The sequence below is a fragment of the Anas acuta genome, chromosome 10, assembly GCF_963932015.1.
Source record: "Anas acuta chromosome 10, bAnaAcu1.1, whole genome shotgun sequence".
Taxonomy (NCBI): Eukaryota; Metazoa; Chordata; class Aves; order Anseriformes; family Anatidae; genus Anas; species Anas acuta.
Window position 1 is genome coordinate 4096928 of NC_088988.1, and position 20344 is coordinate 4117271.

At 36.9% G+C, this 20344-nt stretch overlaps 1 protein-coding gene across 3 annotated transcripts in view; it reads right to left on the reverse strand.

Moving 5' to 3' along the window:
- CDH13 (cadherin 13) overlaps positions 1 to 20344 on the reverse strand; it is a 479864-nt gene that overhangs the window by 59261 nt on the left and 400259 nt on the right. For all 3 annotated transcript variants that reach the window (XM_068693026.1, XM_068693027.1, XM_068693025.1), the window contains 2 exons: positions 3311 to 3493; positions 1790 to 2043 (listed from right to left, as the gene is read on the reverse strand). In XM_068693026.1, the coding sequence (XP_068549127.1) occupies positions 1790 to 2043; positions 3311 to 3493 (437 nt within the window). The remainder of the gene's footprint in view (positions 1 to 1789; positions 2044 to 3310; positions 3494 to 20344) is intronic.

Here is a 20344-nt window from a genome sequence, read left to right on the forward strand (position 1 = left end):
AGCAAAATCAGTTGGTCAAGGAGAGAAATTCAGATAATAGGTTCCAGATTGTTCATTCTGATAACCAAATCCAAATATTTTTCTTGACTTTTTTTTTTCTTTTCTTTTAGAATTGCAAAATCAACTGTTAAAATAAGTACTATGAATCTACTTATCTGCCATGGAAATATGTAAACTTATGGAGAACTTCAATAATTATTTCTTAAACTGAGTCCCAATCCAAAAAGGAATAAATATCTTTTCACTACACAAACCACATTCTGAATAGTGCTGCTGAAGGTCATATTGCTGTATGCAATAGAAATCCCATAGTTTTACCATCCATCAACACAAATCTGTGTGACAACAGTGAAAGAAATAAATCCTTAGAGCAAAAGCTAAAATTAAGAATATCAATGCATTCTGTAAACAAATAAATTTAGAAAACAAGGAAAATGACATCTGCTAAAAATCATTCTTCAGATAAACTGATCTGAAGATAAACTGAATGGCAAAACTCAAAGTTGCTTTTGATAGAAAGAACTGAAATATTCACACTCCATTAACTAGGTATTTTTTAGGTGATGCAGAGAATTGAAGCTTCTAATTATGTGCCTTGCCTTTTTCCTTCTTTATTGCAGATGACAATGCTCACCTGATAAAATTCACCTTCTCCTCATTTGAATCCAAGATTGTCAGTGCAGTCCTTTACAATGGCATGCTTACCAACATTTATTACTGAAAAAGAACATCTTCAAGATCCTTCTGTAAATCAACATTCCTTTTGTAAAACAGTACCTATGCCAGACCTTCTTAAGGAAATGCAAAATCAATGCTAAATAATCGTGTAATAGTAAGGAAATCTACCTCCACAGTGTAGACTGATGTTACACATTCTTTAGGTAAAGCTTTGAAGTCGTTCTCACAAAGATATTTATGCTTTTATAGATGTACGCTGATATCTAGGGGAAATCAGACTCCCGAACAAAAAACAAAAATTACACAAATGTAGACTTTAACTTTAGTGCCTTATCTGCAGTCCTTGAAAAAAAAAAAAAAAAAAAAAAAAAAAAAAAAAAAAAAAAGCAGTCTGTAAATCCAAGTTAGTATTAGGGAAAAAACTGTTTATCTTTCATAAAAAAAAAAAAATAAAAACAAATCTGAAAACAAAAGACCAGTAGAGGTGGATCAATTTATAAGACCATGGCATCACTTAATACCCAGTTTTGCTCCTTGTGGCATGGTGCCTGTATAGATTACATTACCATAGTACAGAAATCAGCATTTACTTGCATTGATCTGGGCAAGAACAAGTCCTAGCTTACTGTAGCTTCAGTGTTTCAATGAGAAATATTGTCCCTTAGCCCTTGAACACAGATGTACAATCACTATTTCACTAAGGAACATTATAAATGATCATAAACCAGTATAATCAATATGTAAAATAGATGAGTTCTATCCATGTTTTCAATTTTACATGTTTTCTCTGGCTCTCATGAAGGAAAAGGTATAAACAAGCAGGTTAAAGGTTATTCTGAAACACTATGCTAAGGTATATCTATTACTTGTGGCACTTGATTATTCCACTACACTCTCATAGCCTGGAAAGCTATTGTCCCCTGTCTAATGCAGTTCTTTGTCTCCATCATACTGAATCTCTTCATTGCAGGAAAAAAAGAGGCCACTTCTTCCACTTTTTATTATCTAGAGACCAAATGACTTTAATTTAACTCTGTACTGACAGACAAATTATTGGGCACAAAAGACACTCACTTTCTAGGGGATGAAAATTAGAGGGTACTGCACTCACCTGATAGTCTGATGTTGCAAAGTATCTGGATCAGTGGCATTTACTGTTAACACGATGCTGCCAACTGGGATGTTTTCTTGTTTTGTCACTGTCATTGGGTTTGGGTGGAAAACAGGGCCTTCATTCACATCCTTAACAGTGATCTGAACGGTTGCTGTGGAACTGGGGCCATAGGCTATTTCTGGAACCAGTGGGTCTTCATTTTCTACTTTGATCAGCAATGTGTGGAATGCTGAAATCTCATAGTCTAAAGGCTGTAAAACATCATAAATCAGAATAGAAAGAGCAAAGAGAGTGCTTAGCACATTTCTTCATTCAATTTCTCACTCAAAGGTTGTGGGAGAAAAAATTAGCCAGAAAGGGACAACAGCATTTATTGCATCTGATGCTTGGCCAGAGTTTAGCGATAGACATGGCAGTAGTTATAAAGTACACCGAAGATAATTCCTGCCTTTATATTTATATACCATTCATTTATATTACCATTCATGTAAAGGAAAAGGGAAACACAATGTGAAAACCAGAAAGTTGACCACGCTTTGAGATTAACAGACGTATCATGGGTTCCTAGAAATTTTCATAATTCCTCTATTTCATCACACTGAAAAATTCATACTGTTATACTATTCAGCTGTTATTTTTTTAACAGCTTCATTTGAGCTTTATTATTGGCAGGTTGACCAGTTGCACTTAATGAAAGATCGACATGTCTCTGTGTCCAAGAGCATATATTTTCTGTCATACCTCAAACATACAGTTCTTACACGTACATGCTTATTTATGATATTATATGCATTTTTCAAACAGAGCAGAGTTACACTTAATAGCTATATATGATAAATAACATAAGGCTCTTTTTTCAATTCCTACATTAAAACCAAACCCCCTGCCATGGAAAAATACTCCATTACTCTTTAGAATTGAAAATGCATTTTCTGAGGCATTCTCAAACAGAGAATATTCTGGTACAAGCAGCAACCAGGATTTTATTATTATTATTATTTTTTTTTTTAATACAGGATTATCTTCAACCATCTTCATACAAAGACATGTAGTGGGGTTTTTTGTTTGTTTGTTTTGTTTTTTTTTCATGATACTTTAGAAATGTGGAATCAAAGGCAGCACTCTAGTTCAGTTTGAAGCCACATTCCTTACTTCCCTGGTATTTGCATATGTGTTCTCTGAGTACAAAATGTGGCACACAAATTCTAATTGTGCTCTCAGTCACAAAGAAAACAGCACTCTAAAGTCTCACTATTAATTAATTGTGATGGTTCAGAAAAAACTAGCTGTTACTTAAGGACAAAGGCAGTGTAGTTAACATCATGCAGGTTGTTATCATTAAAGAAGCAAGGTTATTGTAACAGAAAGGGAGTTATACATATTGGCTTAAGGAAACAAGTGCTGGTAGCCAAGTATGTATTTTTGAGTAATTTATCCTTGCTGTGCCTTCTCCAATGTAGTAAAACCAGGGGATGTAACTTACAGTAATAATGCAGTACAATAGCAAATTATCCTTACTTTGACAACAGAGAGCATTCCCTCATTAGTCTCAGGATTGGTATGGATTTCAAAACTCTGCCCTGGATTTCCATTAATAATGGTGTAGACAGCTCTCCACGCTCCAGTTGCGGGGTCATCTCGGTCACCAACAGTTAAGTTTACTATTACACCTGTGACTCCTTCTTTTACTGTGGCCTGAAACTAGAAAAAAAAAATGGAGAGGAAATTGTTAATGTTTTCAATTAATGACCACGCAGATGAGATATACAAGCCAGCGTTAATTATTTATCACAACAGGAGAAAGATGTAATCCTTGAGTAAAACTGAATGTTATTGGCTCTAAATAATACATTATCACCCATGAAATATAAGGTATCACACGTTACTACTCTACATTCAATAAAGAACAGATAAATAGAAGTGTGATAGTAATCAAGCGTTAGAAAATTCTGACCACAGACAGACAGTTCATCTCATATTACTGGAAAAGTGAACCCTGAAAATATATACAGGGTTGCATGGATGCATGTGCTGTCAGAAAGGGAACTACCCTCAAAGCTATGCACCATAGGAAGCTATCTAATACAGCCCATTCTTGTCCCTTAACATAATTTTTTTTTTTTTTTACAAATAATCCAGTCTTGCATTTCAGACTATTATTTTTTATAAAGTTCCACATCCTAATTGTTCACTATACTGTTATCAATATGTAAAACAGTTTTCACAAAAAGTGTCCACATGCCGTTTTGGGCAGGCGGGTGGGTTTGCTCTAAGACACTAAAATAACTGAACATGCTATCACTTTGTCTGTATAACCTTATGTCAGTGTTAATTTCTCTTTTTAGTGGAAGAATTTTTTATGACCTTGTGAAGTTTGTTGCATTGCTGTCTTATTCAGCTGGCCAAACCCTATATGAGAAAATTCTAATTTACTGTCCAGCCAAACAGTGTATAACATCAATCTTATTTATGTAGAAAAAAAAAAACATTAAGAAAACCATTCAAAAAGCTTGTAAGGGTCAGACTTAATAACACTCCTCACCTTTCAAATACTTACAGTTGACATGCTAAAAGGATTGTATGTAAGAGTGATAAGATAATACCTGCTTTAGAGCTGGATAAACCAGAATGATAACATACCTAATCCTCAGAAAAGCTGAACATCAGCAGTACTATTTTGGTTTATTAGGGAATCTTAGCATTTCTGGGGATTAAGCCTTCAAAAGTTCAAAATTACGAACCATAATGACACGAGTAGGTTTTGATAAACCTCCACTACTGAAAAGCTACATTGTCAGTGACAATGCTTGATATATCAATCAAGAGCAAAAGTCACTCCAGTGACTTCAGGACATGAATAGACAAATGTTCTTGTCCTGTCTTAAGACCACATCGCCATAACACTACAGAAGATTTTGTGAGAATGTGAGAATATGGTATTTTACTAATATAGAGATTTCAAAATCTGGGCATATAGTAGGTAGAATATATTTCCTGATAGTAAATTACAGAGGAGACAACTACATTTGCTGTTATCTTTTTTTTTTTTTTTTTAATAATTTATTTCTTCCAACATATTTGACTTATATTTGTAAGCCCTTTTTCAATTTGCATGCATTCAATTCAAGTTATCCAGCCTCAAATCTGATTTTCTAAAAGGATGACATTAATGATTGGCTATCTCCTTCTTCTTTGGTACATTTAACAAAGAATTTAAAGGTTCTTTTGATTTTGATAGTTAATATGTAACAGGTTGTGATTGAGCTTTGTTTTGGACAGATCATTAAGCTCATTTGCAGTTTAATTAACGTTAAATGATAATATAACAATATTTTCTCCTGCTTTGAAGTGAATCAAGAGAAATGCTCTATTCAGAATGTTGAAAATAACAGAGGAATTATTACAAAGATTGTATTCCTTCCTTCTCAGCAAAAAACATTGTCACTGGAAAGCATACTTGGATACCTTTTAATCTAATTGAAAATAAATGATCAGTCTGATATTTTTGTATTATTTCTTACTGTCTCAGTTTGATCATGTATAAAACACATCAGCTGACCCATAATGGTCAGAATTTTTCTCAACAAGTGTTCGATACCAAATAATTCCTAATTAACTATGTAAAATGGTGCCAAGGTTTCAAGGAATTGAAAAGTAAAGAATCTAACTCTTATCTTATCTGCTCCTAATTCATATCGATCCTTCATAAAAGTCTTGTCTTTAGTCCACTAGTCTGATTCAACTAAGTGTTCAATACTCCCTCCATCACCTGGCGAACAGTTAGACCTGTTAGGGTTAAATATTTTAAAATCTGTCTTATCTTATTTAGATGAATAGTTATGAAGCCAGTGAGATAAATTTAGTATGCTTCATCCACCAGTGACAAACTGTGATGGAAAAGGTTGCTGTGGTGTGCCACCTATCTCAAAAAAATATTTAATGTCATTTTAAGGATATCTAACTCAAAGGTATCTCAGCTGGGGTTGGCTCTCTTCAGCACTCTTATTTTCTCCTTATTTAAGAAGGGCTCTCAGAAGCTTCAGTTGCAGTGAATTAGCAATGCAGAAAGGGCACATAGACTTGCTAGGGGCATAAAACTGCAGAGCTTCTGACACCTGCAGATCAAGGAAATGACAACGTCTATGGGCAAAGGCTGTGCCAAGATGGATAATTCCAAGCATAGTGGTACTTTCGCCCCTAACATTCCCTACATTTTAGAAATGACCGTATAAACGCAGGGGGTATTTGAAGCTGTCTGGAACATTAGACTAAATTCTGTTCAAGATGGATGAAAAAGCAGAATGATCAAATCACAGAAGTTGTCATATGGGTCTACTCTAAATTTATAACATGAAAAGTGTAATAAATCACAGATTTGTGATTGCAAAAGCTAAATATCTACTGTGAAACATAGAGGCTCAGAAAAATACAGGGCATATGATCTAGAAAGTGAACTCTCTTGCCTGTTAATGTCACCTTTATATAAAAAATAAGCTTCTTGTTATTTAGAAAAATCTGTTGTATTTATATGAGGTCCCTTTCAAAAACATAAGGCAAGAAGGGAATTTTAAAACCATGAAAGGACAAAAAAAGGAATTAAATTTGCAGATAGGGAAAAGATAACCACAGGTTCATCATATTTCAACATGAAAGCTTTACATTCTCAAAGCACAGTGCTTAACTGGGAGATGCTGATCCAATGCTCTAAAATAAAACCCCACAGGGGCTAACACAAATAATTGGATCATGAATTAATTGATTTTACTCTTTTTAAATATCTGCATATCCCCTAAGCACCGCTATAAATTAAGAATAAAATAGATGAGTTCAGAACTTTATTTAAACTGCCATAATCTGGACCCATATTAAAAATAATAATTTGGAAGGCCTTGGGACAGAGCTACATTTGGCTGGAAGGAGCTATGTTCACAACCAAGCATTTGAATATGTAAGGTTAACTTACTCTGTGAGTGATATGCCACATTGCCATTTAATTGTCATTTATTGTCATTTAAACATTTAATTTTGATGTTAATAAAAATATAATTATGTTTATCATTAATACAGACTACAAGTTCTAGTCACTGTGTTATATTTGGAGGTTTATATCCAATTTTTTATCCAACAGTCTTATTTAAAGCTTCCATAACAAGTGAGGGTTTTTTTACTGAGCAGAGAACAGAGTACAGAACAACAAATGCACTTAACTGCGTCAGAATCACCTTAGTGTTTGTTGTCCAGCAATGACATGAGCATGCAGGAATAACCTTAATGCCCTTATGAAGTCACTAAAAAACGTCTGCCTCAGAGTGGACTGCTGACATAACCTAAATTAAAGAGCTGCCACAAGCAGCAAACACAACGTGAGATATACGTGTCTGGGATTGGTGATCGCTACTCCATGGCTCATTAGGATTCTACACGCTGTGATTCCCAGTCAAGAACAACCAAATTAAAACTGCACATCAGTTTGCATTAATCAGGGTAACATTCCAGTTGAAGGTATTCTGTGTTATCATCATCTGTTTGTTTCCCCATTTATATATCACAAAAGATGAGAAATAATGGGATATGTTAATTCACACAGCTCCATTACAAACTCCCCAAGGAAATTGTATTATTGTATGTGTCCTTCTTCACTGAAGACCACCTTTTACAACCACATTTTTCTACCTACTTTCTTGAAAATACAAGAACAAGCTTAAGAAATCTTTTGCAGTCTGTTTGCTGTTTGTCTTTACTTGTACTTTTTTTACTTCACATGCTGTCACTCAGCATGTGTGCACCTGAGTGGCCAATATTTTGTTGTTAATAAAATAATGTATTTTTTGTAGCTCTGTATCTGAAATATCTCCAAAGACAAATAGATTTTTAGAGTAATCACAAAGGTTTGCATATTTAAGCAATCAGGAATTAGGATGTTATGTCACTAATGTGGAATTTCTTGTGAAATTCACTGGGACACAAAGCCCAGCTTGCTGGCTAACAATAAAGCAAGTAATCTGGTGCTCAAAGCTCATCAGACTTCAGACGTGAGGCAGGTGAAATAAATACTAGGTGGAAATACTTACCATAACATTTAAGCATCGAACAAAGTGATTCTGATGATTCTTCAGTCACCTTTTCAGCACAATGACCACATGTGCTGCCCTAGTATTGGGGGCTCCAGGTGGGCCATAAAACAGAAAACCTGACTGACTGCAGCCAACCTGAACTCTTCACACCAGCAATTTTATTTTTAATTTTGTGGCCAGGGCAAATTGTAATTTAGTACTACATTCTACCTAATCTCTTCTACAGATTTTGAAGGTATTTTCTCTCTCTTTAAACTGTGCATAGCCTTTACCATATGGACTCGAATAGCTGCTGTACCTTGCTGCAGAGATAGCTGTATTAATGTAATAGATTAAATTGATGTAATCTGTACATAGAGCAATGCATGAAGCACTTTGGAAGCCACTTAGGTGAAAGATACCCTGTAAATATAAAGCATTATCATAGCATGACAAGAATTTGATGGTGTAAACTAGATGCAAAACACAAATTAAAGCTATGAGTCACCTGAACAGTCTTTAGTAATTGTCATTTTCTTACTGCTATAATGTGGGCTTGTAGGCATTACATTATTTCTTAACTTAAAGTGCGTCTTTTAGTTTATTCTGTATTTTTTCTAAGTACATAATATTCTTCCATCTCCTTAGTGAAATTACAGAAAGAATTCAATTGTAGCTTAGAAAAAGTCTTTCTGAACACATGAAATTGACCGTAATCATTTTGGATGCATTTTCCCTTTTTACTTCGGAATGAATTTCACAGGCTATGCAATGTAAATGCTGTGTGATCTTTCAAGGCACAGGCCAGTTATTTTACAAAACAGAAGTACTTCTCAATAATGAAACACCAAATGGATATTTGTGTTCACTGTATGCTGCCACCTGCAAAAACAGCAACAAATCCAAAGGATTAATTAGATAAATGGAAAGCCAGAGATTAAATTCTGCTCTCCGTAATATGGCTATAATTTCTGCAGGTTCTATAAATTTGTGCCTTGTTATTGAAAAACACAAAGATGCTTAGCAATGCTGATATTATATGCATGAATGATGAAAGGAAAGGCATGAGGGTTTCAGCATGACTTTATCTTGTTTTGCTGCTCATCAGTCTGCTTGGAAAAGCACTGCTAAGAAGTCCAAGTAATACAGCAAACAAAGAAACAAAACTCATTAATCAGGCTGTTTCCCCATGCTCCATGTACAAATCCTTCTGTGAGCAGCCTTCCACGTAATGAAGCCAAGCCATCTCTAGCACTCGGTTGGATCTCTTGAAGAATTCTCTAGGTATTAGGACTCATGGTGGCGTAGGGCAGGAACAGAAAGCAAGTGTAACAGGGTAAAATAGATGGATGGATGACCTGCCGGGTGCAGCAGGAATTGCCTGTTAATTTGCCAAAGTGGCCATGCGAAGAGCTTTTTATTTCTCTTGCAGACATCATAAATCTTAGAAAACTTTGAGAGATTTATAGAGTAAGATACTCATAAAATTCACAAATGAATGAATAGAATTTTCCTTTCTGCTTCTTTCCCCACAACAGTGGCTCAAACCTCTTTCAGAGATGATGCTGTATTCCTATCCCCTCATTTACATGCTTGCAGTAGAATAAAAGGCCTTTCAGAGACTGTAAGTGATTGCGAAGGACACTTGGAAATAGCTACTTTGGGGAGTTGTTTTGAAGACCTTTGCTTACACAAAATTTTAACTACTTCTCAATCCATCTCTTGAAGCTGGAATGAAGGCAAAAAGAGAATTCTAACATATTTTAATCATATGTTGAATGCCTGCATCAAAGCCTATTACCTCATGGGAATACACCAAATGTAGCACAGAGGTCTAAAAATTCAAAAGGAAAGCATTTATTATCATTATTGTTATTATTATTAGCATATGTAAAACATTTAGAAAGGATTCATTCTCTTTTTTTCCACTTATAAATACAACATGCATTAATTTATTTATAGAATAATTCAAATATCCTTAAATGCAATGAATACTTCTAGAATGATGGTCAGATCATAGAAAATACTCTTTCTCCAGGTGGACAGAAAGGTCACTATAATATTTACTACACTTTAGATACTTCTGAGAACAAGTCAAAGCAATAGTGACGTTCTTTTCTTATTTGCCAAATAATCTCCTCCCATACCCCTCTAGATAGAACAAACCTTATGTTTAAAACAACAGCATCAGAGAAAATGATGATCTGACTAAGCCTGAAAGAGCAAACTACACCTATTCACCTGGTTCAGCAACAGTGTTACCTAGGGACCAGTGAGAAATTTGCTTTTCACATTTGAGACCACTTGTGATGTATTCAGCCAACCCAGCTAAGTATTATTTCCTCCTGATTGCTCTCCCCATCAAGAGCAGTGGAAAGCCTGTCTTCTTTCTAAGATCCTGGATGTATTTTTTAGATAAAATGACCATAGCTGGATTTTTCTTTCAGTTTCTTCCACTGCATTTTAGGAGCAGAAAGATTTTACAAGAATTCCCCCATCAATCCACATAGAGTTCTCGCTGAGGCTAATGACGGTCAGAGAGGACATGGTGATTTTTTCTCAAGAAGGTAGTTATTCATTGTGCCAGCTTACAGCTGATCACAACCCATGCTGCCAACAACAGATGTTTTGACAGTGGTTAAGTTTCTTCACGTGGCCTTTGGTGCGCAGTGCCTAACAGCACCATTCAAAGCAACTGGTATCTCTAGAATATTTTAGCAGTGAATTTCGTCAATTCCCCAAACTTCTGGCATTTTAGGTTGTGCCAACTGATGGGGATGAGATGCCCTAGATTTACAAGCCCCTCCAGCTGAGAGCCGACTGAAGTTAGTCCGATTTGAAAACTCTTTTTTGGAAGCAGATAAGAACTCTGCAAAGTTTCACACTGTGCCAGTGGAGGCAGGAGGTACAGATGGAAGTTTACAGGCAGTTTTATCTGCAGTGATACAGAATTTGTCTGAATTTTAAAAATGAAATCTCTAGCCAGCATTTTGTTTTCTGAAGAAAACTGGGTGTGGAAAGGAGAATTTAGGCCAACACTCCGTGTTTCAGTCCATCTGAACACAAGTGTTCCAAGACTACCAGCAAAATAATGAATGAAGTCTACCACACACAGTTTCTTCTACTGCATATGCATTACTTTCTGATAGAAAGTAATTCTGGTAGATTGCCTAGCCTACATCCTGTTTACACAATATACACCGAATATGAATACTACTGCTATATCAAAAAGGAGGTATATAAACGTATACAAGGAGAATAGTTCAGAGATCACAGACATAAGTGAATTTTCATGATTAATAGTCTCTCTCCTGTTTTTTCCTTCCACAGCAGAAACATTTTGATCTTATTTTGAACATCCGGGAAAACAGCGTTCTTTTTAGTTAATCTGACAAGGGAACAGCTAGGTCCTGGGGTCTCCAGCCGCATTAGAACAACAACAACAACAAAAAGTTTTTTTCCAAGGTCAAGAAGAGAGAATAACAGAAATAAATGCAACCTATCGGACTAATAGCTATGGAGTGATCTGAGCCTCCCCATACAGTACTGTGATGTGAGCTTTCAAAAGGCAGTTTGAGAGAAGTTCACTTGCAGCTGAGGTAGCCTGCTTTGAAAACACATGAGATTTAAGCATATATTGAGACCTACAGTGCTGAAGAGTGATTGAAGCATGGAGCAGACAGCTACGCAGTTTGGCTCTGAAGAGATGTGGAAAAGGTCAGGAAGAAAGCAAAGATATGCTAAATGGATTCATTGCTTTCTGCTTTAAGGTTACCCACGGTCTCCATCTCCCACTGCCCAGCTCTTTCTGCCAATGCTCATTTCATCTCTTCTTGAAAGAAAAATATTTGTAAAAAAGGAAAGCGAAACATTACTTTTGTAAGTGCCCATTGTGTGCCTATTTCCTGTCTAGAATGTTGCAGACAGAACATTGAGAGCTCTTTCATTTCTTCACCTGCAATTTATGTACACCTAACCATACATTCTCTGTACACACAGCCTTCTTAAACACAAACACCTTTTCAACCTCAGCTGGATAAGTTTTGCTGTAAATAAATAAGTACCATTTGGTTCTTTTTATTAATACAGAAGATAAAGAATGAACTAAGGATTTTTATATACCCTGATACTGAACTCTCTCTTAAGCTACTGAATAGCTCTCTAAGCTATTTGCACAAGGTGAACAACTAGAAGTTTGATGGCAGTGCTCCTCACTTTATGTGTCTGAACACCAGGAATTAAAAGGGAGGTCAAGACAGGCCAAGGCACCACGCGTGCTTTGGACAGAAAGCTGTGCACACCATGAAGCTTATATACAGTGGATCAAGCCTATCAGAACTATCTTGTATGGGCTGCAGGGATTACCTGAACATTAACAGCAAATGGCCTGTCCCAGTGGCATGGCACATCATGATTATTGTGCCTGTAAAGACCATCACTGCAGTGCGTTCATAGAAGGTAAGGAAAATCAGCACAAATCTGCTCCACAGTTAGTCTGAACATATACAGAAAGTCCAGTGCATCTACACAGCAAGTAATCACTGAAGCTGACTTGCTGGAATGTCCAGACTTTATACAATGTCTTCATCCCAGACACAGCTAACATGGCAGCATGCTCAAAAATCCTTGAGAAGTGGTGTAAGCCCTCTAATTTCAAGCAAATCAAGTTTCTATTGCAAATAAAAGCAATTCCCAGGAAACACAGGTGACACCAATAAGAGAAACAAGCATTTGATGATACCATTGGTTTACATAAAAAAAAATATAAAATAAATCTTTTCCATGAGGATCAATGCTCATTAAGTCAGTACACGTATGAAGAAAATTAGTTTATTAAGCATCTGTGCTATTACTCTCTTTTAAGACTGCTTCTCCTTCTTCTGTAGCAAGTATCTACATAATATGCTAATACATCTGCATCAAAATTGCCACACTGAACTCTTCCCAAAGAGAGCAAGCAAGTACACCAGTAATTAACTGGATCCTAACGCAAATTTCTAGATACAGATTTTTCAACTGAGCTTGCCAGTTCTGAGGGAAGTAATTTTAAGGGACAATAAATATCACTTAATTCCTACACACAGCTGTATGACACACTGTAAGCAGCCACCCTTTCTCCCCTTGGAAGTGAGAAAAATGCTGTGTTAGCAGGTAGCTTGAAACATATACTATTTCTTGCTTCTGAGTAAGCTCATAATTAGAGTTGAAACATGAAGAATGATTTCAATGGAGCTGTAAACTCCAACAGGAGGAAAAATCTATTTGAGGTTAGAACAAAATCTTTTTTAATCTGGCTAATGCTACTTTTGTGCTGATGCTGATCATTATATTTATTACAAAACTGTGCGACATTCCAAAGCGTTGACACCTGACTTCACTTAGTAGAAAAGCAATCACTTTCAGATATTCTTCTTGGTGATTAATATGTAGATACCTAATTTTTAGTGAATTAAACCATGTTGTATCAATTTGGTGGTCTTTAGGATTTATAATCAAGCCCTGATGACATCTGATTAATGCCAGCATAGGCTCCCTGAACCTTACAATATTCTTGTTCCTTTGGAGCTCAGATCATGGCAGGCTGATTACCCCCCTGATTATCCTGAGTAACTGGGGTCAGAGGTTAGCTAGCACCATAGAACACATTTAATTCAATCAATTTAGTTAGTGAAGCAGTTAGGAAAAAATTATTCCAATTGCTGTACCACTGCATTAGAAAATTTGCCCAGGATTCCTGTGCTCCAACTGATGAGCATTTTTGCTTAATTTCTAATTTAATATTCTGCTGGGATTTGCAGCTTCAATTACTTGTGATATTTTCACTCATAAAGTCAGGGACATTGAGCTTTGTAGGTGAAAGAAAAACCAGAGGAGGAAGAGATTCCTGTATTAACTGGTATAACAAACATCCTCACAGACACACACACGCTTTCATCACTCAGAGCATTTTTCCCTGTAACACATGCTAGAGGTGGCTCAGAGAAGACCTCTTAGTTCTCTCCATTTGTCCCTCCTGCCACTGCCAGATTTTAGTTCTTCTTTTGCCTTTGGTAGATTTTTAATATTGTTTAGCTGAGTCCCACTTCATTTTTCTTCCATGCAGAGGCTTTGATTACTTATGTTATGCCACAGTCCTATACTAAGGCTGCCCAGCACCCTTGTGTGTGCCCTAATGGAAGCAGTGCACACTGTGTCTGGAATGAACTATAAAAGAGATCCCTTACTAGTCCCTGAAAGCCTTAGGCGCTTCTCACATGAATACAAAGGCCCAGCAGATCAGTTTGACTCCTACTGGTTAGTTTTACATCCTATGTAACTATCCTGATGATCACTGATATTCTTTATTCTGAGTCCAGAGGCTGCTGCCACAGCCGCTGTCTCTGCCTTCTGACACACAGATGGGTTGGTTAACACAGTTTCAGTGGACTAATGATGATGGAGAGCTTCCATCACACTTTGAAATGTGTTGGAGCACATCACTCACTCACTCCCCCAGCAGTGAAGACAAGAGGCCGCAGTTGCATGAACTCTGCATCAACCATGATATACTCAAACTTCTTTTTCTGTGAATAGGGCCCAAAATGCTGTCCTAGATAACACAGAGCGATATGGGAACATGGTATTGCCATTGCTAGTAATAATAGCCCTAAATTGTGAGTTTGCAAGGCCACAGGACAGAGATTGGTCAGGCTTGCTCTGCAGGAACTGTTCACCAACTGCCTGCCAACTTTGTTTTCTTTGGACTTAAACTGGACCCACCACCTTTAAGACTCAGAGGAACCAGGAAAAGGTGAGCATACACAGCAGATAAAGCAGTAGAAACCAAGAAGCATGTGTGACAATTTTATAACTGTATTATTATCATTACTTACACTTTTTCTGCATAGAGGATTTTTTTTCCAGTTGTCATTAGATCTGGATTAATAATGGCTGTTGGGATCGGATAGCCTTGGATTAGTTTTCATTTATGCTAACAATAAAATTTTGGCCAAAGTGGACTTCCCTTTGCCCAACAACAAGATTTTGAGGGTAACACTACAACACCAGGGTTGGCTGTTACTGGACATGCTCCTTTAGAAATTAAAGCAGCTTTCCTGAGTAGGATCCTTTAATAAAGGAAACCAAGTCTTAAGACTCCCTTTTCCCTGCAAGCAGCAGAAAGCTGCAGTTTAATCTTCTGCTTGCCCATGGAGAGGATCCATTTTCTGTATGTTCCTTTGGGGTTCTTTGGAATGAAAAATGCTATATACTTATAAAGCATTAACGAAACTTGCTCAGAACTAACTCTGGAATTGATGAATCTTCTCCTAGGCCCCTCTGCACATTTGCCCACGGCAGAAAGCCTGACTCAGCTGTCAAACTCCCTTAGCTGAAGAGAAACACAAAATAGGAAATATGGGCTAATTGCAGGTTAGAAGTTAGGTATATTAGCAAATTGCGTGGAGAAGATCACAGTGTGCCTAGCTATGACACAAAGGTCCCTAGCCAGTGCTTACACATTCTCATTTGTATATGAAATATCCTCAGCTGGTTACATAACAAAACCCAAAATAACTAAAAAGAAAACATCTGGATGATTTAATCAATTTCTCTGTATTAAACACAAAACCACACATATAAGAAGAAAATAAACAGCTGCATCCAAGTGCTCAAAATCCATACACTCTTCCCCTCCTGTGGTGAGGATGAAAGAAGAAGAAACCACATATGGCAGATGTTAGTTTTGTCACTTACTCTGCTACTGGAAAAGAATCGTGGACAATAAAGGCAATTTAATGTTGTGAAAACAGCAAAACTGCATGAAGATGTGTAAGAAAATGTATAGTGTGCAAGACAGAAACAGGAAATCTTCCATCTGCTCAGCACTGGGAAGCCCCAGCTGTAGTACTGCACCCGCTTCCTGCCCACACTGCAGAAGGCAAAGAGCAATTGGAGAGCAGGCAGACTTCTCACACTCCTGGCCTTGAACTAACCTGCATAGCAAAAATACACACGGGGCTGCTGTAGAGAAGGGAATTGTCTATGTGCCACCTTCATAGTGGAAAAGGCCAAGAAACAATGGGCTTCAGTGGAGGCAAGAAAAATTCCCATTACAGGTGAGTCAAAACTTCAGGGTAGCTCAAGTACTGATATAGATTGCTGGGGGACCACAGAGACTGAACTTTCAAAGCTCTTGAGGGGAAAATAAGATATACAAATACTAGAAATTGTACAGATACGAGGACAGGATGTCATTATATCTTGAGATCCCTTTCCCCTGCAGATTTCATGATAGGACCAAGTCCAAAGTCCAAAGCAGAAAGGGGAACGAAGCACTTTTCATAGCTTTCTAACATTTTAAATGCAGATATACTCATTAACTTCCATGAAGCTAACTTGATTGCTAAAATAAAATAAAATAAAATAAAATAAAATAAAATAAAATAAAGTCTTTGCCCCAAACCAAGTGATAGGAAGGAAATCCTTCACTGAGTTCCCAGTCTCAAGCTCCCCACCATGCAGGACTCTTCAGCACAATGCATTAGGGCTGACTGCTAGAGGTACAGAATCTAGCTACAAAATCACATTTGCCCTCCCTTCTGCAGATAAAAGATGAAAATTATACTTCTGACATTTGCCTTCCTATCTTGTACCATTCTCTTTTGGCAAGAAAACACAAGGAAAAAGGAGAGGAAAATAATTATGATCTCAGCTTAGAGAATTGCGCCAGGGGAGTTTTAGGTTAGATGTTAGGAAGAGCTTCTTTACTGAAAGGGTTGTGAGGCATTGGAACAGGCTGCCCAGGGAGGTGGTGGAGTCACCATCCCTGGAAGTCTTCAAAAGACGTTTAGATGTAGAGCTTAGGGATATGGTTTAGTGGGGACTGTTAGTGTTAGGTTAGAGGTTGGACTCGATGATCTTGAGGTCTCTTCCAACCTAGAAATTCTGTGATTCTGTGAGAAGGATTGAAAGGGAACCAGATACCCAAATGTAATTGTTTTGAGATTGTCTGCAATGTGGTCACTGTAAAAACCTGCTCCAATTATAACTCCTCCCCTCTTGCTATGGAATTAACAACTCTGTCTGAGCAGTTGCATGGGGACAAACTGCTCCTGCCACTACAGAGACATCTTCTAAAGAAAATCATGCTTCTTTACAAATCTCAACCATTACTTCACGATATTCAGGAATTGTCTGGCAAAGAAGTATTTAAAGGCCTGCATTTAAATTCCAGAGCAACTATGAAATGAAGAAAGCAGATTGATTCACATTCTGTTCCACTACTCCCTTTGCCAAAGTGATTTTTATCAGGGAAAAATAAAAACAAACCAAGAAAAAAAAAAAAATCTGAGCCTGAGAATTCTGTTGTCAACTACAAAACCATCGAAAATTTTTACAGCTCGCTTACAATATAAACTCTTAGAAACACAATTTACAGAAGAAATGCTGCCAGCACCCCCAGGACATATTATCCACTCTTTCCTCACATGGAATTAGTGCAAAATATCACCCTTACATTGCCCACAAACATTGCCAACAAATAAGAATGGCAATAGGCTGAGAGCACACTGTCTGGGATTTTTATACTCATTTTTTCCCATGGCAACGTGTCTGTTTCATGTGCTTTTAAGCTTCCATAATTTTATTCCATCTAATCTCTGCACTGCCTTGTTTTGTTTGTTTATCACTTCCAGGGAGCACCTGCCATGCTTGTACAATGCCACAAGACAAATAAGACACATTTTTGTCACTGGTTGGGGCAAGCCGATGTGTGTTCCTTTGCTACAAATTTCACTACAATTATGCCCAACCTCCTCACCTCTCCTTCTTACTTGTCATTATCTGCTCCTTCCGTCCTTACTTCCTTGTTTGTTTTCCGCAACTTTTTGCTAAGAAATTGCATTGCTTCCAGTGGCATTGTAAATGCCAACCAAAAAGATTAAACACAGCTGAGTGCCACCTCATTCTGTCAGAGAGAACAGATAGTGTCCTCAGAGTCCACCTGCCAGCCTTCAACGTAGAAGGCAAGGGAGTTTTGCAATCAGATCCTGGGGTGTTCCAGTGCCTAGGTTTTGCTGAATAGGCTTGAAGAGATGGGATTTAAATTGTACTGAGGATATTAGTCTAAAGTGAATGAAGTGGAGAGTATACTTCTCGTTTATATCCCCAGAGTGATAAATGTGAGAGTGTAATTTTTTTTTTTTTTTTCTGAGGCAAAGAAAATGGGAAACCAACACGGATTTCAGACACATGAGAAATAGCTTATGAATTTAGATGATAGTTCAGCAGAAATAAATTGTACATCTGTTCATTCATTTTAATAAAGCAGGGAAATGACACACTGCTGGAGCCCTCTGAGAACACTGGTATTTTTAAATTATTATCCTATAATAGTAGCATTAACATTTGTAATGCTGGCCATACTTTGTGATTTTAAGAAAAATAAATTTATGGAATAAGTGAGCTTCAACCTATATCCTGGACTCTGGGCATTGAAAAGTGAATAAGGTGCTCCCTGAACACTTACAAATTAGTCAGCAAAGACACGACAATAGCTTTACTATGTAACACAGATAATCCTTCGTGTAAGTGTTGACAAACCATGCTTATTATTTCTGAATAAATAATTCAGATGTGCAACATGCAGCTGAACACATTTATTTCTGCTGACTAGTGCCTAGTTTGTTTGCATTTATAGACAGCTACAGTCTAGTACTTGCCTTTAAAGGGAGTCTTTTATAGAAACAAACTAGATGCTTTTCTTGGCTGCACGTATGCATGGAAACATGCACTACCTCCTGTTGAATACAGGCAGGAACGCTACTTTTCTCTTGCATCTCCCATAACAAAAAATGGGAAGTGGAAAAGGTTATGGGTTGACTACAATTACTTCATTGCTTCCATGTTACCATTATTTCCAAGGATGACATGCTAATTTAAGAAACAAACAAGTGACACTGCAGGAAATGTCACTTAAAAAAAAAATAAAAAATTAATGTTTTGATATTTCAAATTGATTACCAGGGGGAATAATAAATTAATAGTTCAATAGTAGCTGTCATGTTTCCTTTAAAAGCACAATTAGTGATATCATTAAAATTTCCTTTTAATCGATTGCATTAAAGCAATTGCTACTAGAGGAAAGAGAATCTAAAATTGACTAGTTGCTCACATATTGCCTTATCAATCAACTGTGATGATCCTCATCCAAGAAAAGGGAAAACAGGCAATCCTGACATCCTCAAAAAGTGGTGAAGTGATTTCAGCTGAAATCACATCAAGATCTTAGAACTCTTTTTATGATCCATCCTATACTGTTATCTGCTCACATCGCAAATGAGCAAAGGATGCATGCTTAAATATTTAATGTTCCTAAAGCAAACTCTTCACAGAGGCTATGCTGGATCTCCATATTGTTAAGAGAGTTATCTTACTGCTAACATCTATATCTCTATCTACCAGCCTGTGAGTGTGTTTGTGTGCTCTGTATTGCTCACTGCATTTCCAGCAGGCAGTCCAAAAACAACCTCAATGGGTGGCCTAGGTAAACAAGACTTATCATAATTTGGTTCTCTGGTGAATACAGAAGAACTGAAAAAAAGAAATACCTCTGGGACACAGAAGACCCCTGGGCGAACACTTACCATTGACAGAAACTGTACAGATTTATTGATTGGAACTGTATTTTAATCATGTGGCTGGAGGAAAGAAAACAGTTCCTAGAGACTACCAGTCAGCCCCAGCATGGGGCATGATAAAACTGTTTCTGCCATTAATATCAGGCAGTGGCTATGTTAGAGTAAAAGGACATTACAGTTCAACATCTGCAGGCAAAGTTGGATTTATTTACTCATGGCTTCAATTATTATTTAAGATGGAAAACTTGAAAAGGTCAGAGCTGCTAACTTAGAAAACATGCCCTTCATTTGTCTTCAAACATACACTTTTTTTCTTAGCCTAGATCAACACCAAATCAATTAATCAACTACAGTGTTCTCTGTTTTTAAATGTGAGTTATTTTCAAGTAGACAAGTAAAACCAAACCAAATTTCATTTTTGATTTAATCCATATTAGCAAATGCAATTTTAGGGTGTGAAAGCATCTGGTCTTTGGTTTAGGTACAAAAACACCTGTGGAACTTTGTTTCTATGTACACATGCATACATATAAAATCCAGATTTACATTATAGCCTAATCCTGTATTCACATCTCTATAGAACACTGAATGGGAGCCATAGCTTGGATACAGGCAGCTAAGACTATCAATACAACAGATAAATCTTTTTCCTCAGTATGATTTCAGCAACAGATAGCTGTTTGTTTAGATATAAGCTTATTTAGTAGGATTCATTTTTCTTATGTATGTTTTGCAAGTTTCTCAAATAACCACCTAGTTTTTTCAAACTTTTTTTTGAACCAAAAGATTTCTTTCAACCCCTGAAACTTGTTGAGGACAGCAGCACTCTCCTTACCATCAGTCTTTCTAAATGAAGAAGAATCATTGATCTAAGAATATCT